At 47.8% G+C, this 26,562-nt stretch overlaps 1 protein-coding gene across 1 annotated transcript in view; it reads left to right on the top strand.

The window, feature by feature from the left end:
* The window catches only part of SARDH (sarcosine dehydrogenase), a 93,788-nt gene that overhangs the window by 51,909 nt on the left and 15,317 nt on the right, over positions 1-26,562 (top strand). Inside the window, exon 18 of the mRNA XM_032767634.1 lies at positions 24,246-24,408. Coding sequence (XP_032623525.1) covers positions 24,246-24,408 — 163 coding nt within the window. The remainder of the gene's footprint in view (positions 1-24,245; positions 24,409-26,562) is intronic.

Genomic DNA, 26,562 nt, shown 5'->3' with positions numbered 1-26,562 from the left:
TAAAACCAGCCCTTTCTAGAAACCCTCGCTTCCTTCTTTCTCGTCAACAGTGTCCCTGGCCCTTCCTTCCCTGAACTGTCTTGTCTGGAGTTTGCTTGTCTACTGTAGGTTGTCAGGGCCGGCTACTGCCACCCTAGCTCAGGTTGAGTGGCACCTTGCTCCATGACAAAGTAAGAGTAGTGAGTTACATATTATGAGTCAGGGTGGTAGAACCTGGCCCTAAGTAGATTCTTGTCTGTTTCTTATCCTATGCCTCTAAGGTGCAGTGTGCATTTACAGGACTGTTGTTAAAAATGATAACTAGTATTCCTTGCACCACTTTAGCACCATGACACCTCTGCCATGGTAGAACGTGGTTCCTCCGATGTACAGTGAGTACAGCTTGTGTGTATGTCAAAGGCCTCTATTCCGGCTCTGCTGGAAAGAAAAGTTCTAGGAGCAAAGTGGGTGGCTCAGCATTCTCATTTGCATGTCAATACCCAGCATGCTTTTCCACAGTACTCAGTGTTCTCATTTGCATGCCAATACCCAGCATTCTCTTCCAGCCCACATAGCTGTTTCTTAGCAATGCATGAACTGAGCTCTGGGAAGACGCTGGGAGTTGTCTGGTGGGATAAGTCCTCATGTGGGCACATTGACTTGTGTTACCGCAGTTATGTCAAAGGAACAAAAGAGCCCCCTTTGCGGCCTAGGGACTGCTGCTGGCGATAAAGAGATCCGCTCAACATGGGAGCCCCTTTTTAAAATCTATGACTGATCAGATCTAAAATAGGTCATGTTCCCCCTTTTAAAATGTCAGGCTGGGGTCCTTGAGAAGTCAGTGTATTTGATCACAGAAGAAGCCTGACAACTTTAAGCTTTCTGTACAAGTGCAGATTGTCTTGAATTTGCTAAGACCTTATCTTTAAAGAGATTGGCTATGCATGTGAAATGCACGAATGGTAATTCTTAATGCTAATACCCAAGGCTAATCTCCTGTATGTCTGAAGAAACCTAATGTCCTTCTCTTTGGAAGACGAAGAAAAATCCATCACTCTGGCCTGGTTCCACTGCTTCATAAAGACTTGCAGACACAACAGAACTGACCTGGTCCTAGGGATATAGAACAATGTGATGTGCAGCAATGGACACAATTACATCCTAGAGCACAGTAATGAACAGTTTTCATGAGACACCATGAGTCTCCTTTATACGCAATGAAATCATCGCAGTGGGTCATGGACAGTCCCACGCCCAGTATCAATGTCGGGACTTGATGTGGGGTATTTATTACCTTGTGTGACTTTCGCACGGCCTCAGTGAAGGGATTAATAGCCTTAAAACTTGTTGGTTTCTTTGGCCTTGTCAGAATGGGGCAGAAAGTTATTAGTTGTGCTCTCGTTTCTTGAAAAGCTTCTTGGCTTCGGGCTTGTCTACACATGGTGATATTGTGGAATAACTATTCACGAGCACAGCTGTTCCAGAACGACTCCTCCTGAATAGTGGAAATTGAGTAAACTAAGCCAGTAAAAGGCACTCTTATTTTGGAATAAGCATGTCCATATATGGAGTTATTCCTGATTAGCTACGCCTCTTTAAATTCACAACCTACTGTATTCTGGAATAACTTAAATGTGTCGAAAAGTCATCCATCCATCTGTCTATCCAGCATTGCACATAAATATCTAAGGAGCGATCTAAACTTATAATTGGGATTTGTTTTTAGACCGTGAAGGGTCTGATGTATTTGAGAGGGTTATTGTTAGGAAGCTAAATTGAAGATGGAAGCTTGCGTCTAGTTCCAAGTGCAGCAAAGGGTGCAGGTCATTCTTGTGTCATGGGGTAGAGAGTTCCACATATATGGCCCAGCTCTTGTGAAAGTTCTCTCTCTTCTGCAGAGGCATGTCTTTCCCTGTTTGTCTAGGTTTCTTTTTCCAGCAGAGTGACGCTGCTTGGGAGGTCATTGTTGTAGAAGGCCAGGCCAGCTGTGAGGTAGCGTGGACCAGTGTTAGTCAAGGCTTTGAAAATGAGTGGGCAGCTGGTGTACTGGGATGATGTGTTAGTGAGCAGACTCACTGCTGCCTGGTGGGCCAGCTGTGGCATTCTCAGCGAGTGGTCACTGCAGCAGATGTGCCAGAGGTTACAAAGGCATGGCCTGTGGTGGCTAGATAGCTCTTTGATTTGGTCATGAGTAGCCTTCTGATCAGTGCGTTGTTTTATTTATTTTAATTGCTTATGCATTTGATGCTGCATTTTGGTTTCATCTCTTCGTTCTCACAAGGCCTCGCTTTGTCTTGCTGGTTTGATGGTGTTAGGGGATGAGTTCTCAGAGCCTCTCGTTGTCTGGGTCGTGTCTATATCCCAGGAACTGGGCTGGAAAATGCTCCCTCAATCCCCAATGTGGGCCTTGGTCTCTCTTCTTTAGCAGGATATCTCTAGTGGTGGTTTGTTTCCATGTTATGAGAGCTAAACCTACCTGATCATACAATGTTCCCACTCTTGGAAGGCCCTCCCTATGCCTTTGTACCTCTCCCTCTTCCATCAGATTGCCTCTCAAAGCATCTCCTTTCCCTGCCTCCCCAGCCTTGCACCTGAAGAAGTGGGGTTTTTACCCACGAAATCTTATGCCCAAATAAATCTGTTAGTTTTAAGGTGCCACTGGACCCCTTGTTGTTTTTGTGGATACAGACTAACATGGCTACCTCCTGGTATTTGTCCCCAGCCTTGTTTCTCTCATGGCCTTTCTCCTTCTGTGATGCCTCATCTTTCTTGCTAGAGAGTTGTCTTGTCTTAGGGCTTGTCTACATGAACACGTAGTTCATGGCAATCTGCCCATCCCTAGTGTGCTGCACACCCAGAGTCTATGTGGATCCTGCTGGCACGTGCACTAAAAATTCCATGGTGCGCTTTGATCTGCACAGCAGCAAGGTCCGCATAGCCGCTTAGTGTGTGGCAGGCTAGTGCAGGATAGATTTATACCCCAGCTTGCCGCAAACCACCTGTTCCTGTAGACAAGCCCTTATGTATTCACACAGCTTTCTGTATGCCTCGGTTGCTATTTCATCTGGAGTAGCTGAACCACAAGCGTTCAGAAGCAATAAGGCACCTGTCTCCGCAGAGTCAGGATTTCAATATTTGGCTTCTTTCCTTCCTCCCAGCACATCCTGGCTCTCCTTAGCTCCTGTCCTTTCTTCCTTGACAGTCACTCTTTTCTCCTGCGTCTCTTGGTGGTGCCTTCCTTGTCTCTCACCACAGCAGCTGCTGTGCCCTCCTGCCTGGACTCGCAGCTTCCATTCTGGCTCCCTTCTACCACTGTGAAAACCATGTCGAGGGAGGAGGACCATGGTCAACAGCCCTGCTTTGGCCCAATGGAACTTTTGCCCACAAGGGTAACACTCATCGGTGCGGGAGGCGGAGCTTTCTCGAGACCCTGGGCCAAACTCCCACAGGGATTAACGATAGTCACAAATTTCCCCGCCAGCCACTCCCAAGTGCTAGACGCCCTTCTGTGACTGGCTGTCTCTGATATAAAACACAGAGCAGCATGGACATGTTAAAAAAATAAATACCCTATAAACAAAACCCTACCAATCACACAGCTTAATGCATGATGCCCAGATGCTGTAGTGAGATATAAAAATCTATATAGACTAGAATCTTTCGCTCCTGCTGTACAGTGACATCTGGTTGGATTGAGCTCCTTGAGGCAGACGCTATTTCAGCCTCTATGCACAGCATGCGATGCTGGTGCTCAGTACATCATAATATATTCCATTGAAATGGAGACCAAGCCTCTGAGTTCCGATCCAGATCTGGGCTTTCCCAGAGTGCAGGAGTCTTTGGAGTTGGGGCTTTGATTTGGACAGAGGCCCCTTCTCAGAGGCCCCATCTATCCAGAGAAATTGGCACTGGTGTGCCAGAACAATGTATTCACACCAGTGCAATCCCCTAATGTAACAATGTAAAATGGAGCTTCTGCTGTTGAGAATGTAAGCTGGTAAATTACACCACCGATGCACTCGAAAGTAGACTGGGTCTAACACTGTAATGGTAATAATCTCCCAGCTGGGCACAGAGCCCCCATTCAATTATTTCTCTCCTCCCCCTTGCAAGCCCAGCTCATTTAATGCTCCCGACTCATAGACTTTTGTTTATCTTTCAATGGACCCTCCCGGGATGTGCTGAACAGATTTCACTGAAGGAGTAGGAAAGAGCCTAAATGACCACTTCGGCCAGCTCGGGCTCGTGTTGAAATGCAGGCAGAGCCTGTGAGGAAACCTGTCTGACAGGAGAATTAAGGAGGAGAGCTGACTGTGAAGGAGAGCAAAGCCGTTGCCAGCTGAGGAAAGCGAAGGAGCTTTCCGGGACTGGGCGGTTAATGGAATTAAGACCGAAGTGCTGATCCTTCAGCTGTCATTGAATGTGTTACCTGGAGGCCGGATTAGGTGGCTACTGGGCAGCGGGTGGAGTTTTCCTGCAGGGATTGGGGCCCCAGGGTTCTGTAGGAGGGGTGCAAGGGCTTGGAGTGGCAATTTGCAAGGGAGTGTGGAGCTTCTGAGTGGAGATTTGCACTCAGAGGTGAGAACATTTTATTGGGGACCCCAGTTAGCTGGGAATATTCCATGCCTTGGCTCACATTTCCCAGCACAGCCGTGTGGGGCATTGGCCTCCAAAATATAAGCCACCCTTTCCCTAGTTGTGCGTCTCTTCTTTCCGCTTGTTCTTTTCCTGCCTGCCTCCTTTCCAGTTCTTTTCTCTACCTGTTCCTGTGCCTCGTCTATCCCACTGTCCCTGTCCCTTCCTCACTGCCCTCTCCATGGCCAGAAGGTAGGGAATGGCTACCCAAACAGCTGCAACATGAGACATTTTTGAGTCACGAGCTGAAGACCTGGCTCAGGGCAAACATACAGCAGGTGGCATCTCCCCCACACTGCTCCTTCCTTTGAAGGTGCTTGTTGTTGGGTGCCAGCTACATGGGGTTTCCAGCCTCCTCTGCACTGCCACAAGAGAGATGGGAGTGGGGCACACAATCTTGGAGCTCCATGGGATGGTGAGGTTCCTTGAGGTCTGGCCGGGGTCCTGCAGGGTTAGCCAGACGGGCCCAGTTCCATAGGGATGGTCATGGGCTACGCACAGCTTGGGTCTAATTCTTGGTGGCTGCCCTGCCGTTCCATGTGTGGGCAAGGCAATGGAGACCTAGGATTTCACAGGACATTTAGTGCACCCATCACCACGACCACCAGCAGCAGCCAGTGAGAGAATCTGTGGGTCCTAGCCTCTCTCCTACCGTTCCTGTGCTCCGCTGTACAGGACAGATTAAATTCATTGGCTCCTGGGGGTGCAGCACAGAAGATGCAGCCCGGGTGGAAGAGGGGACAAAGGTTTTATGCCACCTTTTTGCCCTGGGATGCTCTAGGGGCTGGAATATCTCCCATCCTGGGTTGTCTAGGGACTGTGGTGCAACCAAAAATCCATATAGCACCATATCTTCTGGGCCTGTCCCCTCCCCTCTTCACTCACCCCTGGCATGCTCCCTCCACCAGTGCTTGAGCCAGGAGCTTGAGAATTCACCCCAAGCAATTTGGGGCTCCATGTGACCCCAATATGCTGTTAGTAGTGTATGAGCCTGGAGCAGGAGATAGAATCTGCCTCATTGTCTGGGCCAGGGGCTCTCTTGGGTGAAGCTTCCTGCATCCTCCAGAGCAAAGCCTGGGAAGCAATTTGGCTCCAGAGCTGAGGTTTACAGATTCATCCAAGTGTTGCAGAAAATAAACTGGATCATAACCAAGCAGATGTGGAAATGGGGAAATAAACTAGCCATGCCTCAGGCAAAGGAGACTGAACTGATTCAAAAATGATAAAGAACCTCGAAGGAGCATAGAGGGTCAGTCATGACCTCAGCAGTCCAGTATGCGATACACACACAGTTGTTTGCAGAGATGTCCACATGCATTTCTGAAACAGCAAATAGCATACAGATCCACATGTTGAGCTGATCCTTGTGGGGTTTTCTTTTTGTTTGAGTCCTTCTTGGATCTACACAATCCCTTCAGTTTGGCGGGAGAGAAGCACTGTAAAGTTTATCGTCCTGGCAGAAGCCAGGAACGCAATCTGGGCCCACATCCCCATCCATAAGATGTTTGTTTTCCTCTGTATGTTTGCCTGAGTCCCTTTTCAAATGATTCCTGCTAACCGTTTCCTGTGGCTGCATTTGGCAGATTATTCCCCATGGCCCTATTACCACATTCCTTACACAGGCAGAGCACCCACTGAAGTCCAATAGGATAAGCGCACGGGGCCCTATATGAAATACTCTCTGCCTGAAGACGTGAATGACAAAAACAAACAAGCAAGATCCAGATTTTGGTTCAGTCCCAACGCCGGGAGTTATTTGGATCTGGGTTGTTCACCCAGCCCCGTATTGAGCCAGAGGCCAGGTGCAAAATGTAGATCAGGGTTCAAGCGCCAAACCACACGCATGCATTTGACCCCAATGACAGAACTGGGCTTTGGCTACAGTCTGATCCCAAATCCAAATGACTAATGTGTCTGACTGCCTTGGCGCTTGTGCATGACATAAGCTCTGGGTGTCCTATTGACTAAAATAGCTAAAAACTTCATTTAAGGTGACTAGGGCAATTTGCTCAGATAAATCCCAGGGCTGGTGTGGGAAGAGCCTGCCTAGAAGAGCTGAACAATCCCTGTGATCAGCAGCACATGCTGAAACGGGAAACCAAGTGAAATCCCCAATGGCTCCCAACCTCAGAAGCTTTGGCAGGGCCGGCTCCAGGGTTTTTGCTGCCCCAAGCGGCGGGAAAAAAGAAAAAGGCAAGTCACAATCGGCGGCATCTCCACCGCGCTGCTTTCTTCTTTGGCGGTAATTCGGTGACAGGTCCTTCCCTCCGAGAGGGACCGAGGGACCTGCCGCTGAAGATCCCGATGTGCCGCCCCTTCCCCTTGGCCGCCCCAAGCACCTGCTTGCTGAGCTGGTGCCTGAAGCCTGCCCTGAGCTTTAGGGTCACCTGGGAAGGGCTGGGAATGGGGGTAATGATGAGGGGTAAATGAAATGCTCTTTACACCTTGCATGCAGAACTGCGATAGTTAGCTCGCCACTTCTCCAGCTGCAGGAGGAGGAAGAGGGTTAGCAGGTTAGCAGGCAGAGAAAGGTGGCACAAAGAGATCTCTTCTATTGGGGAAATTGCTCCCAGGAGAGGAGGCTGTGGGTTTTAGAAAGATTGTTTTAGCTATTTGAACCAGTTCTTTAGGAAGTGCGTGACTGAGGTAGAACTGAAAGGGAGGAAAGCATCATGGTTAACCTAGTAATGGCCACCCCCTCAGTAGGAAAACAAGGGGATGGAGATGTGCCTTAACATTAGCAAGCTCCTTAAAATGTGCGATTGATGGGGACTGGTGCGTCTTACTGGGGAGAGACTGGCTGCGATTCCTCCATGTCCACACCTGCTTAGTAATCCAAAGGCAGCAAAATGTGGGGCAGGGGCCCTGATTACATTAAGGAAATATACCAGAGTAAGTGACACTGATGTACATCCTGCTTTATGTTGCTGCAGAATGTCTGCATTAGGGGTTTGCACTGGTCAGATGGGTGCCATTGCCTGCCTGTAAGTAGGTCCTTGGTTGGTTGTTTAGTTGGTTGCTTTTGGAAAGCACGGGAGAAATTATCGCAGTCTGGATTAGTGAAAGGACAGCAAATCTAGAGCTGCAGCATAGAGTAATCTAGTCCTTCCCCTTCAGACAAGACCAGGCCCATCATAGCCCAGTGCATCCTGCATACAGGTGCACTTGTATCCTGGCCTGGGAAACTCTCCACGGCTCTCAGTGTGAATGCTCCATCACTTTCCCCGCATCGCTCCTGAGGGTATACTTCCCCTCTCCATCATGACACCTGAGAACTCAAGGGCATTGGCGCTGCTGTCATTTGGGATCAGGAAACACTTGGTGGTGCATGAAAGCAGCTCCAGTGGGATCCACAAAGTCAAAGGTATTGTGTGGTAGTGCAGAGCAATGCCACGCTCCGTAGCTGCTGTGTTGTGTGGAAGGTAATTTGTAGCGGAAGAAAAGCTTAGCACAGCTCCTTCTGCCTCTGCTGGGGAAAAGCGTCCTTTTGCCTGGAGAGCGGCATCTCTTGATAGAAGTGCTCTTTAGAGACCAGCAGTCAGTGCCCCAGCAGGAATCTTTGATGTGAAATAGAGGCAGCCACAGGATCACTTGTGGATGGCCAGGGACTGCTCCGTGCAGCAGGCACTGCACAGCTGGTGACGTGACCACTCCCACAGGCAGCTCCAAAAGAGAGAGGATTATCGCATGCAATGTCCGCGGGAGGCCACTTCCAGCCTGTGTTGGCAGACGCTATCCTTGCCTAGCAGGATGCCGGATTTGAGGATAGAGTAGGTCTTTCCTAGAGACTAAGCCTGGGTTTTTTCTAAAGTATCGGCTGACCTGTCTGCTCCCATTGAAGTCCATAGCTGTTTTACCATTGACATCCATGGGACCAGAGGGAGGCCAGTGCTGAGTGCTGTGAGCCCACCAGAACCAAACACCTCCAGCCCACTGGCTAGGTAGTATCTGTGTCTGAGCCGCTCAGGCCGTGCTCCAGTCCCAACCATCACCAGCGGCTGACTCCCTTCTTTTCCTTGCTGTATGCTCATGGGGAGGCATTGTCCTCGCCAACGGGTTGCAGCACCCTCTGACCCGCTGTCCTGTGCCTCTCAGCACACTTCCTGCCCTCTCCTCTGGCTGAAAGAGATTTTTCACCTTCCTACTGGTTCCTCCATCTCTGCTAAGGGCCCGGGTAGCACTAATCCAAGTGGATAAGGATGGAGCAGGCCATTAGATGATGCTTGGTGCCTTGTGGGAGGCAGGAAGTATCAGACCCATTAAGGGAGATACTTAGCTGGGAAGCCAGCTGGCTAATGCGTGGGCTGCAGCCTGCAGAATGTACTTACAAACCAGCAGATAGCCCAAACCATCCCTAGGCATTGGTCTAAGCGGGTGGCTTGAGGTGTTTGAAATGAAGTCTGAAACCCTCAGCACGTGCAGTGCTGGTGTCGCACTGGATACAAAGGGCGCATTTATACATAGTTCATAAAGGGTTAATAAATGACTAATAGCTGTTGTAATAAATGGGTAACCATTTAGGCTAGATTGTCCAACAGATCAATAGATTACTTATAACCGTCTATTATACTTTCCACTGATGAGCTCAGAGCCTTCTATAGCATACTACTCATTTCTGTACCATGCTTATTACCTCTATTCATTGTTTATTAACACTTCATAAGCTATGTATAAATGGATACTTCATATAAAATGCGACCATATTTGCATTTCATTTCAAATTTGTAAAAATGGTCCCATTTTTTTGAGGGAAGAGCCCTCCTGAATGTTGTGGAAATTGTGGCTTTTTTGAGTGACTGTGCTCTTGCCCCACTCAAATGCTCTGACTTTCAAGCAAGAACTGCCCCCCCCGCCACACACACTTTTGAATTTCACAATTTGAAATGTTATGTGAATGAAAATCAAGATGGGCCATTCTGCACGCACAGAGGGGGAAAAACTCTTATGAAGCGAAATCTCTGAGCTGCAAAATCAGGGTTTTTCAAGAGGTGACATTTCATGAAAAAATGAATCATTTTGAAATGAGCTACCTTGAGTGAAAGGTAACTGGGCATCTGTCTACCTGTTCATCTCTCTGTCCATGCTTGCATCTGTCTACCCATCTGTTTGTCTGTCAGTGCAGCTGCTGTGCATCTATCTGTTTAGCTGTGTGTCTGTCTCTGTGTCTGCCTGACTGTGTTTCTACTTATCTCTGTGTACCAAGTTTCCTGGTGGGGAGGGCAGTGCCCCCCCACCCCATGAGGCAGCTTTTGACACCTGCAGACAGAGTCTGGATGGCCCCCCTGACAGAGTGGTTCCCCGTATTTTAGTCATGCCATAGAAGTCTCTTTGGGCAGCTGTTTCCTTATGTAGCTGAGCTGGTGAAAAATGGATGGCCTGTGGAGAGAGTGGACACCTATTCTGTGCAAGTGCAGCTCTGTCTATTAGGAAAAGACAGGCCGCCTGGGGCTGTCCCAGCTGGGAAGCGGGTTAATTCCTAACTGTTATGCTTGCTGGTCCAGTTTCTAAATAGAGTGGATTTTCTTTTAATGGGGTGGGGGGGAGGTTGATTAAATAGACATAAAATGGCTAAAAGAGAATGTCTCGGGCCACATGAATTGTTCCTCTTGGTTCATTCCCTGCTCATCCATCACCTATCCATGGGGTGAGGCCGCGGCATTTAGTGGCCAGAGCACTGGAAGTCAGAACTCCTAGGTTCCTGACTCTGCCGCTTGGTGACCTTGTGCGAGTGACATAACTGGCCTGTGCCTGTAACCAGGAGTGAAACAGGAGTGTTGTGTAGTGTGTGTAAAGGGTTTGAATTCCTTGGTGAAAAGTGCCAGAGTTAGGGAGATCTTGTTGTCAAGGCGCTGGAATAGGACTCCAGAAATCTGATTTCAAATCCTGGCTCTGCCATGGAAGCTCTGTGTGACCTTGGGAAGTCATTTAATTGTTCTGTGCTTCAGTCTCTCCATCAATAAAATGGGGCTAATTGTCCTTCTTTTCTCCCATACTTTTCCGCCTTATCTCTTTTAAGTGTAAGCTCTGTGGAGAAGAGATTGTCTCTCCCTGTGCGTGCACACAGTGCTTATCATAACGGGGCACTGATCTTTGTGGGGGACCTGAGATGCTCTCATAAAAGAAAGGATGAAAAGGGCAAAGTGGTGGTGGTGTAGTTTAAGAAGTGCCACCTCCAAGAGCTGGGTCATTCTCAAGACTGTTCGGGAGTTAGTGACTCGATATTTGAAGCTGGGAAGATGTTCCAGGGCTGCATTTCCTCCTTTGCCCCAGACAACATGGGTGGGGATTATAGTTGCATGTAATAAAAATAAAAGTAACTCCTATCCCCTGAGGTCACCTTGTAGCCCTCCGGCAACGTAAAGGGGCTTCAGCGTGAGAGGAGTGTTTCTGCTGCTCAGCCCTTTTCTTTGCAAGGGTCTAAACGTTAAAATATTATTTGAGAAAAATCTAGGCTGGACAATAGTGATGTGAACCATCAGTGCCCCCACTTTTTGTGGGCATGTGGACTGGATTCTAAAGACAGTAGCAAATCAGAGCGCGGGTTACTATGCAGCCAGGGGTCATTCAGACACACTGATCAGCTGGGGCCATTCCTTGCGCAGTATAAGCTTTTGTGATCTTCATTCTTGATACATCATCTTGATTTCTGTGCATTAAATAATAATAGTAATAAAACAAAGGCTCATGCATTAACAAATGTAATCCCTTGTGGTTAGAGCAAAGGGATTGCCAGGCGAGCGTCCAAAGCCCAGACTCAACACTTGCCTGGGAGGCAGGAGATGTGGATTCAAATCCCTGTTTCTTTGGCACAATGAATGGCTAAGTAGTTATACAAAACGAAACAGCTTTGACAAGAGAGACTGAGACCATTGCACACAAAATAGCTGATAGCCTGGTAGATAGGCTGCTTACCAAGGAGGTCAAGTCCTTGTTGCAGAGTGGGGATTCCAGCCACATCTCCCACATTGCAGGCAGATGCCTTAACCACTGAGATAACAGATATTAAGGGTTACACGGGCAAGTTTTTCTGGCTCCAAATGGGGTGTTCCAATTTGTCAGCAAGTTCTGAGCATTTCGGAACAGAATGGAATATTTTTCCTGGTGAGTCTAAGCAAACACCCTAGCAGACGTGTGATCCAAACACCTTTCCCTCCAGTATCAGGGGTAACACACGGCATAGTATATCCAAAAAGAACGGGGTGGAGGGACAGAGAGAGAGAGAGAGTGTGTGTGTGCATGTGCAAAGTCCAGATGCATCAGAGTATCAAATAGCTTTTGTGGTTTTGGGATAGGCATGTGACTTGCAGAATTGTGCTCTGGCCCTAAAGGCAAAGCCTAGCTGCTGTGGTATCTTAGAGCTCTACTTTTACAAACACAAAGATGTTCCTGACTCAGGACTTAACCAAGCATTTTTCATCCGGTCTGAGTAATCTAACAGCATAATGGCAAGATGGGAAAAGAACTGACTCAGACTCCTCTCAGCTGCAAAATGTGTGTCCATTAACACTGAAAGGGCTTCTCTGAAACAGCAGGTCATTTGTGCCTTCTGCTTACACAGGGCCAAATCCTGTGGTTTGTAACCAATCCCAGCTCCCGTTGATGTCAAGGACTGGAGACTTTGGCCCATAATACTGGAGATAAATGCTTTACAGCTGAATAGTGAAAATAGCTGGTGCCTCTGGGATACCCAGTTTGTCAGCAAGCTACACGATACAGCCCCTGCCAGGCAAGTGGAGATTGTGCTGATACGTACTGTACCATCTCACAGCACCTGTCCATCAGGGGCCATGGTGCCATAAGAAACCTTTCTTTTGAGCAGTGCCTCCTGGACTGGAATGATAGAGCCACATGTTATGGGTAGGTAGTGATGCGTTTAGCAAAATTCCCTCCCCCCGAGTCTGCAGTCCTCCCAAGCATATCCTCCATTGCAGGTAATAATCCACCTCTCTCAGCAGTAGACCTCACTGCTGCAAGCGCTGCCTGTCAGCCAATGATAAACTGTGATGGAAGTTTTGCTTCTTACAGTGAATTAGATAGAGCTTTATCGCGGCCATAAGCAATGGAGAAATTCGTTACACACAGAATCCAGCGTAGAAATGTTAGCCGAGAAACTGAGCTAAATCCCTCCCTGACATAACTCGGTCGACTGTCAATGGGATGAACCGGATCCAGTGTCTTAAGAAAACCAACCTATTGTGATGGCTGTCACAGATTAATTCATTTTTTGAAAAAAATCAGCCAGAGTGAGGATGCACACAGAGATTTCCAGCTGAGTTAATGACTTTCTGGAGACAGCTGATCGGTTACTGAGTGTGTGTGTGTGTGTGTATATATATATACTGCATATTATATTGTGCATAATATCAAGATCTGTACCCTTTTGAATTTTAGTGGTGGGCGGATTTTCATCCTCAGACATGCACCCGACTAAATAAACATAGGTCTGGCTTGTGGCTCACAGATGGATGGCATGGTGCTGTTTTATGGCTCCATGTGAAATATCGTGGGAACATCAGTTCCCAGGAGCATTTGGCCAGAGATGTCAGACAACCTAACAGCAGAATGGGACAGCTGATGTCATGTTATCTGGGGGGAAATTTAATGAATGCAGCTTGCAGTATGTCTGTGCTGGTGACTTCAAGCCTGTCCCCCTTCAGCCACTTTTCTGATACATAGCCCAACACACGTGCGCGAGCATGTGTGGATGTGTACAGTCCGTGGATGGGCATCAGCTGGTCAGATCCGCAGACTGTCTGAAACCAATTAGTGCCACCCCACACCTTTTGGTTGGCTGCATGGTTTGTATGACACATTGCTTCAACACTCCGGCTGGGACCCGAATGTTCCCCCCCAGCTGTAGTTATACCAAGTGATTTAAAGGGAAGGGCCTGGCTAAGCTTTTCTCAGGAGGGAAGTTGCTCTTGTATAGGAAATATCTCATGTTCCCAGAGCCAGCAATACAGCATCCCCCAGCAGGATAAATGAACCATGGAGTTGGCTGTCAATGCCCAAAGCATCTCCTGCCGCGATTAATACTGTAGCTGGCTACAGTGCCTTGATCTCTTGCTGTTCTCTAATTAGGTGACACATTTGTATGGAGCGAAAAGCTTTTCCATAGCCGGAGCATTCCTAAGCCTCAAAAGTAGATTTCCAGCCTTCATGCTTCATTGCACTTCCAAGACAATGGTTAAAGGCAGGCAGGCTCAGTGAGTGTTATTCTATTGTAAGGAAGCTCAAAATAAATTCACGATACCTTTTGTGTTTCTCTCCCCTCCCCCCCAGTTCTATTGTTGCTCACATTAAGGCATCTAAAAGCAGCATTAAATGCCACTTTCAGACTTGGAGGGTTTTTATTTTAGACATGTCTTTAATACACAGGAAAGGTGGAGGGGGGAAGGTGCCAAACCATTTGACTTTCTGCAGGGATAGATCTGTTCCAGTCAATCCTCCACTTAAGGTAACTAAGGTATTCAAAGGTGCCAACACTCCAAACCCTCTAAAGTGAAGTTTATTTGAAAGGAGGAAACAAAAAATGAAAAGCAGAAAACTCCTTTAGGAGTCTTATTAATGCTCATCCCGTGGAAACATGCATCCTGCCATTGGGCCTGAGCAGAATTAGGAAATTTCACTTGTTTCCTTGGGGACCACAAGAGGAAAAGCTGGTATTTTCACTCCTTCTGAGTGATGATGTAGCAGGTAAACGGACAGTGACACCTTTGCTGGCTGGAGCAGGTCTGCATAACAAAAGGCTTCCTCACACAGCATTTAATTTTGTGCTAATTTTGGCTGAGCCAATGAAAAGCAAGATGCGCACAACACCGGATCTCTTGAAAGTGGCGCTTTGAGTTTGGCTCTCGAGATCTGTGCAAACAGCAGAGACACTGCCGGAGTTTGCTGGCTAAAACTCGTTAATGCTGATGCCCTTCATTTAGCACTCTTACCATAGAGCCTTTGGCTTGCTCCTGCCTATACTGCCGTGGCAGTTATTGCACAAGAGGAAATGGTACAGTTTCTTGATTTAAATGCCGAAGGTCATGGGCCCAGAATGGTTCTCAGCAGAGGGGCCTCTGAAATTCCCTTTCTCTGCTGATCCAGTGTAAGGGGTGTGTCTACCCTGCAATCAGAGATGTGCCTGCAGGACTCATAGACATACCCAAGTTAGTTTTGAACTAGCTAGCTCAGGTACTTGAGCAGTGAAGTTGCGGCAGCATAAGCTGTACAAATCCGCATACCTGGGACCCTCAATGTATTCGGTATATATTGCATATACTTGCCCACCCGGGTATATACTCAAGCAGCTAACACAGTTATTTGAGCTAGCTAGATCAGAGCTAGCTCAGCTATGTCTACATTGGCTGCAGTTGCACCTCTGGTGGCAGTGTAGACCGGACCTAGTGTTGGTTGACCTTTCAGGGCATGGTACATGCCCTGATGGGACAAGACGGGTGAAGTAATTTCATTTATTGGACCAACTTCTGTTGGTGAAAGAGACAAGCTTTCGAGCTACACAGAGCTCGTCTTCATGTCTGGCTTATCCCAAGTGTTTGCTGGAGCATTGGCTGGTTGATGTGTTATTTAGGGGATCGTGAGAGGAGTTTTAGGGGATTTTTAGTTGGTTTTGAAAGTCATTAGTACTGCTACTGTACTGTACAATGATGTGTCTGGGGATTCTGTAATTGGGCACATCATTCAGGGGAAGCTGGTAACCACCTCTCCCCGGCTAGATATTGCTTCCCCCCTCAAAAGCCATATTTGAATAATTGTTCTCCCTTACAGCCCATGAATATTTCATCCGCCTAATCTAGATTAGTGCAGTGCGTCATGTTAAATTGTCATCTCCAGAGCAAGCTCAGGCGCGTTCCACTGACAGCTCCTTTCCTTGGAGCCATCGTGAAGAATTGTCATGCCACATGTATTAGTAAGATGCCCCAATTAGTGTTACTAATTGTAAGTGTGGTGTTGTATTCCAGAGGTTTCACGGGACTCAAGGCTGTGAATAATCTGAAGTTTGTAAGGCCTGTACCTGGTATTTTTAAATGTGTTGTGACGGGTTCCCCCGGGGTGCCACTTGGAACTGGGGTACCACTGAGCCTGCCTGACCCACCAGCCTGGGCTCCCTTTCACACTCTGGTGCTGTGATAAATTGCCAAGCTCCCCAAGCCTGCTCTTTCACCAGCGCACACACAGCTCTGCATGGGAAGTTTCAGCTAAGGCACCTCCCAGATGCTAAGGAAAGCACTCCCCTCTGGCGTGTAAACCCCAAATTACACCATCTTGCGTTGCACAGAGAACTGTACAGTGTAAGCTCATCAAATTCTCCCTCTCCCTCAGTGTGGAGGAAGATATGCACAGCATTTGCCCCCCAGTTATGAATTCCACAAACTGGTTTCAGAGAAAACAAAAACAAGTGTATTAACTACAAAAGATAGATTTTAAGTGGTTATAAGTGATAGCAAACAGATTAAAGCAGATGACCTTAGTAAATAAACAAACCCACAAACTGAGCGTAACAAACTAAATAAGTAGGATATGAATTAGTAAATTCTCACTCTGAGTGATAAACAGACTGGCAGACTCTTAAGGCACAAGTTGCTTTGGATTTCCCAGGTTTTCATAAACAGGCTAAAAATCCTTCCCACCTGAGACCATCACTTCCCACAGTTCTGTCCTTGCCCTTCAGATGTTTCCAGATGTGTAGCTGGAGGGAGAGTCAGGTACCATCATGATGTCATTGTCCCTCTTTTATATCTTCTTCCGACTTGCTGGAAAGCTCTTTTGCTGTGACCTGGGTCCAACAGTTCCCATTGTGCAGTGCTATCTCCGAGAGGTTGCTGTTGTACGCAGTTCCTGGGGTAATCCTTGCGCTTGTGTACATCTCCTCAATAAGCCATTAACATTGGTTGCCTTTTTACTGTTGTACCTGAAATGCTGCTTGTGGGTGTTTTCAACCTCACAACATGTTTCAGTAGCACATACCTAGCCAAACTTCACATACAGTGATAGCAGCTACAATCCCACGAGATATTACTGTCTAGCAGATGAGGACTTTTAGAATGATACCTCACAAGACATACTTTGTACAAAACATATCCTAATTACATGATATTGGGGTTCCAGGGTGTCACAGTGTTGTATGCTAAATTTTAGCGCTCATGCAATGAAGTAGCACCAGCTGAGATCAGGTACAGCGGAGGCTATCCAACCCTTCACAGATATGCCAGCATGCCTCCATCTTGACCTTCAGAGCACCCTGAAGGACCTTACGACATGTGCCAATTGTCCTCTCTCTTGACCCGTGACGCTTCCAACAACTGCAGGTACCTCAACAGTTCTGCTCTGTTGACCTTCTCTCTGGCCAGGGAAACACTTCTACTATAGCAGTACTGAGCTCCCAGTCAGCTCTGCCTCTCCACTGCACTCCTACCCGTCTCCTGGATTTCCCACCCAACTCTGCCCCTGCACCTCTGTCATGATGCACTGCACCTCCCACTGTTCTGATCCTGAGCTTGGTTTGCAGCAACACGTGCCAGTTAAGCTGAGTGGGGTCCAACTGCACAGTGCTTTTGTGATGTAAGTAAGGGATCACTAGGGACTGCGTTAAGAAGATTAAAACTCACAGAACTTAATTTATTTTTATTTATATTGCAGTAGCAGGTAGAGACACTAACTAAGATTGTTGTGCTAGGTGCTGTACATATAAATAGGAAGAGATGATCCATGATTGAAAGCGTTTACAGTCTAAATTGCAGAACTACTATCCCCAATTTATGTTTGGGAATCTGAGGCAGAGAGATGGGGTGACTTGCCCAAGATCATAAGGAAGAGTTCCAAAGAAAGCTAGATAAGTTCATGGAGGATGGGTCCATCAATGGCTTTTAGCCAGGATGGACAGGGATGGTGTCCCTACCCTCTGTTTGCCAGAAGCTAGGAATGGGCGACAGGTTATAGATCACTTGGTGATTGCCTGTTCTGTTCATTCCTTCTGGGGCATCTGGCATTGGCCACTTGTCAGAAGACAAGATACTGGCTAGATGGACATTTGGTCCGACCCACTATGGCTGTTCTTAGTTCTTAACTAAAACTTGAACCCAGATCTTCTGAGTCCTACCCATCACCTTAACCACTAGATCATTGTTCCTCTTAAAGAACTTAAATTGTATTTGACGCCAGGTTTCCACGTTCTACTGACTAGCGAGTGAATTACATAGTGGTGATATACCATTTTACTTCCAGAAACATACTTTTCTAATAACACAGAGCCCTGTGTAGAGCTTAATCCAGTTAATTCCTTATATATTAAGACAAGTTCTGTTGACTGAATACTGAGTAGATAAATGTCTGTGAGTGAGAATGCAAGTGTGAAACAGAACACACATCAGAATCTGCTGGACCATGAATAATTGTTCTCCCACTAGGTTGTAAGATTTACTTTGGCACAATGTGCCACTAGGTGCATTGGAAGGTGTTGCAGCCAGGCAGCGGAGTGTTTTGGTGCCTGTAAAAGGAAGCCGGCTGAAAGAGTTCCCCGTTACCCCAGGGTGACTGACAAATGATATTGTAGAGCTCTGTGAATTAAAACAATATCTAGCTACAATGCACCTTATTTTTAAGAGTCTACACAAAGCCTCCATTTTTGTGTCTCTTTGTCTGTTATATTCAAAAGTTTTGGCCTGGACTGACGTGGCTTTTTAAAGACGCTGCCGTTTCTGCGCTCCATGTGGCTTTCTAGCTGCATTAGCTCTGATTTCAGCTGTTATGATGTATTTTCTGTCGTATTCATAGTATCTCACATCAATACAGCAGTTTCCCAAGGTGCTTTGGGCCAGATCTTGCCAGATGCTGAGCTTCCCCTGGGAGGTGCTCAGCAAATGCCTTAAGCTCATGCTGAAGTCGATAGGCATTGAAATCAGTAAGATCTAGAAACCTTTTAGGTTGAGACCCTGGGGAAATAAAGATCACTGAAATGCAGCTATCTCTGGGGTGGAAGCAAGAGTTCCTCACAACATCATGCAGCAGTTTATGACAGGAAGTGAAGACTTCCCTATCCAGATGAAACTGAAGGGTGTATGGAATTGTCTAAATATCCTCTGTTTGCCCTCCCACTGACCTTCACCTCCATAGGTCTCTGTTGTCATGGTCTCCCCTCCCCTCCTCTCCCCTTCATGATTTAGCAGCATACAGGGAGCTGAGGCAGCTCACACTGCAGGAGCCTGCTGGTTAACCTCTACATAACCCCGGGTTGTGTACGCCTCCCTCTATCTTGTTCTCCTTTAAAATCAGTAAGGAAAAGAGCAGCCGGGCACTGCATTCTGATGGAGATATGGCTCAACTTCCCTGGGGAAATGTGCTCACCCTTAATGTCCTTTTCAGGGTCCTTTTCCTCCTCCTAGTAAATTGGATGGTAAGTCTCGCAGTGGATGTAGGATCAGTCCCCATGCATAACTAAGTCTCCTGGTCCAAAATACAAGTTTCCTCTAGTGCCCATGGGCTTCTGAACTCCTCCCGCAAATCCACTGCATGACTGCGTAAACTACCCTCATCCCCTCTGCAGCAGGCTGCCTCTTCCCTTCCAGTGCATTGGCTCTCGCTGCATTTGGCCTGAGCTGCTTTTAGCTCAAGTCTGCACCGCGGGCCAAACCTATTCTGAAGCTGGAGCAGAGCCAGAACGATTAGGGAGACAAGTAAAGTTTGCAGAGTGCTGCTGCAGTCTGGCACAGAACCCAGGGGACTGGCTCCGAAGGGCAGGGAGAGGAATGGCTCACCAGCGAGCTTTGCTTCTCTGCACCGCGGTGGAGCGTCTTGGGAGGGCTGGGAGTGTTTCATACCCAGCAGATGAAAGAGAAGTCAGGCAGCTATGTGCTTCTTCCAGGTGTTTTAATAAAAGGGGTTGAAAGAGGGTCTAGGCTAGTCCTGAGCCTGACGGGCTAAGATGCCTGGGCAACAAAGCGTGGCAGCCGTGGAGTGATCCGTGTCCTCTGTGAGGCCCCAAAGCTTTCCCTGCAATCAGGCTCTGTGTGTCTACAAGTCCCTCCCTATGCAGCGTAGCTGTGCTTGTTTCACTGCAGAGGTACAGTACAGCTCTCCCTTTGTTGTTCTTGACGCAGCATGCTGATGTGTTCTCTCGGCACTGACTTTCCCAGGGTAACTTTATGTTGTCTGTCTGTCTAGCCCCAGACGTATCTGCGTATGTGTTGGTCTAGTCCCATGCACGTCTGTCTGTATAATCCTATTTCTAGGGCATCTGTCACCACAGGACAGAGATTGCCCCCAAACATTCCAATCTCACCCTAGAAATCTAGGTGACATTTCCTCAGCATTCAGTCTCCTCTCTGCTGCAACTGAAGTCATGTTTTTCCATCAACTTAGAAAGCTGGCAAATGTTGTTTAAGGGATGCAGGTGTATCTATCACCAAGCATAAACAAGTGTCCATTGGGAAAGAGCAAAGGAGCAGAGGCCAGTGAAAGGAAACGAGGTGTCTGCTCTCAGAGCCGCTTATTTTGCAGCAAGAGAGCGAGTTAGGTTGGATATTAGCAAAAACTTTCTAACTCAAAGGGTAATTAGGTATGGGAACAGGTTACCAAGGGGGGTTGTAGAATCCCTGTCCTTTTTAAGACCAGGTTAGCTAAACACTTGTCAGGCATGATCCAGGTAGACTTGGTCCTGCCTCAGTGCAGCGGGCTGGACTTGGTGACTTCTTGTGACTCCTTCTAGCCCTACATTTCAATGATCTACGACTGCTTAGTGCCTAGGAGTTCCATGTTCTAGTGCCAGTCACCGGGTAACTTTGGGGAAGTTGCCTGACCACTGTATTTCCATCTGCACAATGGGGATAGCACGTCCCAACCCCCAGGGGTGCTGCAAAGCAGTTGGAGATTCGCACATGGAAGATACTCTTAGGGAGAAGTCCACAGGCTCCAGCTCATTTTAAAGCACACAGGCCCTTGAACTCATCCTTATCTTCAGCGACCTTTGAGTTGGGCCCCGTCGATGAGTATTTCTTAAAGGAATCAAGCCCTCGCCATTCTGGCAGCGCATTTGGTTTTGTGTTTGCATTTCCTCACTGTCTTTCTGCTTGCTTCTCCCTCCCTGTCCTTGCTGGGATCCTTTCGCTCGCTGAGGTCTCTGAAATGGAATAATACATTTCCATTTCCGTTAGGGTTGCAAAGTGGGTCAGAAAAGTGGAAAACAAAACAGTGCATTATCCACCCACAGCCCCTTATAGGAGACGCAAAGAGTACACTGTTCTAAGCACAGGGCTGCCTGCCCACTCATACGACGGGCAGCATGTTACAAGAGTTTGAGCCATGGATCCAAATGCATCAGAACTTTGGCGCGGTTTGGATCTGGGTCAAAATCTTACCTCTCTGGCATGTCCCGTTGAATGAAAGAATGCCGCAGAGAATGGAGAGCTGGTCCATAGACTCTCTGGAGATTCACTGAGGATGCATTGGTGGGGAGGATGAAGTCCAAAGCGGGATCTTGACATTGATTTTGATGGGAGTTGGTTCAGGCCCCTTGAGGCCAGCTGATGGGGTGACGTTGGCCCCAGCCCTATGGGAGCACACTGGCCAGTCTGCCATCATAGGCCTGGTCTCCCAGCAGAGGGGCTTAGGGCTAGGCAGGTGCCCTTAAAACGGCTGGGTGAAACAAAGACCATGCAGAACAAAGAACAAATCTGCGTTGGCTCAGCCTGCTGGGTGTGTGGGGTTGGTGGGGTGAAGGTGGATGTGGCGGAGAAAGGGAGTTCATACTGGGATGCCTGGTGGATCCCACAACTTTAAAAAAAAAGAAAGAAAGAATTGAAAGAAAATTTAGTAACTGAAGAGCAGCACAGCTCAGATTAAAGGGAAATACTCGGGGGAGGTGTCCAGGCTGGGTCTGGCCACAGCCACCCTGGAAGGTTTTGGGAACACAGCCTAACAAGGTGTCCAAGGGCTCATCAGCCAATAAGTGGGATATTGTTAAGAGTCACACTGAAGCCCATCTCCGTCCTAAGGGGGAAGTGCAGCTGGGCTGGAGACAGGGGCCATTCTTCCAGCCATGCACGTGTAGAACCAAGTTCCAGCACCTCTGAGACAGAAAGAACCCCAAGCTAATAAACTCCGTCTGTGAGCGGGATATCGAGAGAGCAGGATCTGCCTGTTTGATGTTTTGCACAGAATGGGGAGGAGGCGGGAGGAAAGGGGAAGGAAAAGATGAGCCACCTCATAAATTCATCTTTGCTGTCTTCCTTTGCATAGTTCTGGTGAAGTCACGGCATTTCCTCTCGTCAAGCTAATTTTGGCAACAAAAATAATGCTTCAGGACAGATCATCAGCTAGTGTAACTTAGAGTGACCAGATGTTCCGATTTTATAGGGACAGTCCCAATTTTTGGGTCTTTTTCTTATCTAAGCTCCTGTTACCCCCCCCAACCCCTGTCCCAATTTTTCACATTTGCTGTCTGGTCACCCTAGTGTAGATGGATATAGGTCCATAGAAGGACAGAGCTGGGAGTCAGGATTCCTGGGTTCAATTCATCACAGTCCCACGAGCTCACTGTTTGTCCATGGGCAGCACAGTTCACTTCTCCATGCCTCAGTTTACCCATCTGTAAAATGGAGGTAGCATGGATCTGTGTCAATTTGCTGGTCTCTTTGTGCCTGCCCAATCCTTTTCGTCCACAAGTCACAAATCACATTACAAATTGGTAAGTAAGGAATAATTAGCCCAATTATACAGATGGGTAAACTGAGGCACAGAGAGGTAGTACAACTTGCCCAGTGGCAAATCGAACCTAAGGGTCCTGACTCACAGCCCTGTGCCCGGCACACTAGACCTTAGTTGCCACCAAGCTGCGTGCATTGGGCTTTAACCTCCGTCTGGGTGGCTGATTAAAGAGGTTGTACAGAGTGGGGAAACACATGGAAAACAAATCGCTGTTAGAAAAGACAAGGCTTGTTCAAAGGCTGCCCTTTCCATGCACCATCCTCAGGGCTACGCATAAATCACAGAAATGCCCTTTGAAATGCATGAGCCCAAGGAAGGGAGAGGCTGTCAAAATAATTTGACAGCAAAACTGGCCTAAAAATTGACCTTTCTGAATAATCTTGGTTGCCTAAAAATGTTCCTGACCTGCAGGGGGAATTACCTTGACTATCCTTGAGTTCCTGTACCCAATGCACACTCCCTCCTCAAGCAGGAGTGCTCTTAGGTGACATTGATCTTACATTAAATTGATTCTCCGTGCAAGGCTTGGTTCCAGGATCCTCTTGACATTTCTCTCTAAACTGCTTGTGGTGCTGAAAGTGACGAAAGGAAACTCCCCCATCCTGCCTGCAAGGCAATGGATCCCAGACAGAAATAAAGCTTGTTTCATAGCACAGAAAGCATGTCCACAGTGTTTAGATACATGCACATAGCTTACATTTCTCAGCACCTTTCCTCTGGTTTAATCTGTCATGGTGAGCCATGGAGTTTGTAGGGGCCAGGAGAACTTTACTTTTACAGCTCCTCTGATACATGCCTCCTCCAGAAGCACAGCTCACCCAAAGACCTTGCTGAAGGATTGATTGAGGACTTCTCAGTGTGGAAAAGTGCCTCCAGTATTGAATGGCCAACATACCAGTAGGATTTGAAACTAGTATTTCACTATAAGCCTCTAACATTTAAGGAGTGACTCCCTCAGCTGGCAGTTGTAGTAGGCTCTTTCTTGTTATATAGATTAGATGGGCACAAAGCCCCACACTGAAGGTTACAGCAGAATTGTTGGGTGATGAATAAAAGGACGACCCAGCCTTGCCTAGCTTATAAAATAGGATTTGGTCAACAGCCAAAGGTGATACAGCAGAAAATGTATTGGTTGTAACAGCAGATCTGTCACTTGATGAATGTGATTTGTGTGTTGTAGATCGACTGGTTTGGAGGGAATACAACAAAAGATTCAAGGTCCGAGCTCAGAATCATTTGTTCAGTGATCAGTTGTGGCCTCATGTTCCAAAGATTGTGTCTTCCAGGAGCAATAGGCATTAGGAGCTGATGAACAAAAGATATAGAAAGATAGATACTGGTTTCACACAAATGTCTGTAGTAGTAAAGAAATAGGAAGAATAAAGAAATCAGAGGAAACCAGTTTTAAATAAATAGGACTAATCCAAGAAAGTGCTGTCCAAAGACTTCCACAAGAAGTTATCAATACACTACTTAGGTCTTTTCACCTGGCAATCTCAAAGGAGGGTAAATGCCATTGTACAGATGAGGCAACTGAGGCACAGGAGGGGTAGCCGTGTTAGTCTGGATCTGTAAAAGCAGCAAAGAGTCCTGTGGCACCTTATAGACTAACAGACGTATTGGAGCATGAGCTTTCGTGGGTGAATGCCCTTGCATCCGACGAAGTGGGTATTCACCCACGAAAGCTCATGCTCCAGTACGTCTGTTAGTCTATAAGGTGCCACAGGACTCTTTGCTGCTTTTATAGAATAGTAAATGATGCATCCATATACACAGCAGGTCACTGGCACAGCTGCAAATAGAATCAGGTCTCCCGACTCCCAGCCCTGTGCCCTATCCCCTGGACCACACTGCCCCACTCTAGAGTCCTTGAATGAAAGGAAACAACAAGGCCAGTGATTTTGATCTTTTGTGTTTCACAGGTACGAGCCATGAGGCTGTCATTTGTGGGTGAGATGGGCTGGGAGCTGCACATGCCCAAGCAGGACTGCGTTCAGGTTTATCAGGCTGTGATGAAGGCAGGTGCCAGGCACGGCATTACCAACGCCGGGTACAGAGCCATCGACTCCCTCAGCATTGAGAAAGGTTTCTCAGGAGAACTTGCTTTTCACCTGTACTAGCATGTGTTGCTCTGCTGTCACCTGGTGGGGACAATGCACATGAGGCAAGCAAAGAAAGATGGTGGACTTCCTGCCATCTGTCCCTCTGCCCCTGTGGGCAGGCCTTGGAAAGTTTGAGTTTGGGCTTGGTTCAAATAAACCTCCCAGGAGTTCCCGTCTCCTTCAGGGAGATCCAGCTGCCCCCAGTGCTTTGCACAGTGATCCTGGGGGAAGCCAGGTAACCTTATTCCCCCATCCATGGCCAGGGGTTTTCCAGCTTCAAGGACAGGCCAGTGCGCCCCTCCGTAAAGAGTTGATAACTAGGGCTGGACTACGTGGCTGGGGTGACCCAGCTCCTCACTGAGTTCTCCCTTAACGGTGGTCTAGTATTAAGGGCGAATGTTTTAGCTAAGCTTATTGACCTGTCACCAGTTAGGGACCAAAAGCAAAGGGGGGAGAGATGTGTGGAGTTATTTGACTGTATTTCACTGGCCTCTTCTTTAGCATTTAGCCATTAAAATAGAAAGGGGCTGAGGGAAAGGATTGTTGAGGGCGTGAGTCACTTAGAGAGACTGACTGAGAGAGTGAGAGAGAGAGAGTGATGCTCCTAGATGGATTGAACCTTCCTTAGGAGCTGCACGTGCCCAAGCCTCAAAAAGGCTTTCCCCTTTCCCAAAGAGTCCACTAAAAATCTCCTGGCACAAAATGAGGCTTTGGGAAAGGGGAAAGCCTTTTCTCTCTTTCTCTGAGGAAGGGTCATCTGCGTTCTGGAAAACTTTAATCTGAGTCAGGGTTAAGTTCGGTGCAGTTATAGCACCCTGGTCACCTCCGAGATGTGTTAAAAACCTGTTCGACTTTGGGGATTTAGACTATGAAAAAGGAACATGAAAAACTCAAGTGGGTCATTCTCCCCTCATGCGAAGCAAGCAACTCCCATTGACTCTGTAGGGGTCACACATATCCAGCTCCTTGTACCTCCCTCCTTGCCACACTCTCCAAGTTCCTCCTAGACATTCACGGATTTATCCTCACTGCCCCCCTGCCCAGGAGGGAAAAAGCAACGCCATTTCCCAGAGCAGAGGCACAGAGAGAGGAAGTGTTGCGCACAGGGTTGCACACGCAGAGCCTGTAGCAGAGCTAACAATTGAACTCCATTCTTCTGAGTCCCAGACCTCTACCTTAACCACGAGCTCCTCCAACATCCCCTCAGCAGTGGGGAATAGGGCCCCCAGGCTAATAAGCCTATCCAGTATTTCCTCCTCATGCCCAGGCATCATTTCCGTGACTCAAACCTCCTCGCACTCCTCCAGCCTCCCTGCCCATGTGCGCGTGCACGCACACACACAACCCTACACCCACACACAGAGGATACTGATGTTTCTTGTTTTGCTGGTCCCTGACAGCCAGTTTGTTCAGCGTGTTTATTCATTACCCTCCAGCGGAATGGAGTTGTTTTCTCTGCTTTTCCCTCAACTCTCTTGTTTTGTTCCCAGGGTGCTCCCCTGCTGCTCATTCCTTCTGTGGCTCTTTGGATGGCACAAAGTGTCCTTGCTTGACTCTGAGAGCTAAAGCCAAGAGTGGCTGTAGGGTTGGAGGAGCCCATCTGAATAAAATCAGAGGGATGTTTAAAAAAGCACCCAGTTCCCTTCCCCACCCTGCATCCTTTTTCTACCTCAGCACTTCCTGCCCCAGGCCGCAGACCAGAGGCACCAAAAAAACCTCAAAGAGGCCACTTTCTGGCCAAATGGGAAGCAGGAAGTAGCTGAAATCTTCAGAGTGAGCACTTGCCTAGGAGACTTCTGGCCCAGCTTTGCAGATGGCTGGAGAATTCAGAGAAGCACGTCTAGCTCCAAGGACTTTTCCATCCTGGGCCTCCCAACCTGTAGATTCACCCGTCGCCCTTGAGGCGGCATCTAGCGCCTAGAGATGCTCAAGAAATGGGGGAATTTACCCACTATATATATAGAGAGAGAGACTAAAAGACAGCTATATATATATGGACTAAAAGACAGCACTGAGGCACTGATCATAGCGGCACAGGCACAGGCACTGAGCACCAGATCCATTGAAGCAGGGGTCTACCACACTAGAGAGGACCCAAGGTGCAGACTGTGCAGAGAGGCCTCAGAGACAGTCCAAC

Source organism: Chelonoidis abingdonii, chromosome 24 (genome assembly GCF_003597395.2).
Source record: "Chelonoidis abingdonii isolate Lonesome George chromosome 24, CheloAbing_2.0, whole genome shotgun sequence".
Lineage (NCBI taxonomy): Eukaryota > Metazoa > Chordata > Testudines > Testudinidae > Chelonoidis > Chelonoidis abingdonii.
The sequence above is the reverse complement of the archived record's forward strand: the minus strand, read 5'-3'. Positions and strand labels throughout refer to the sequence as shown.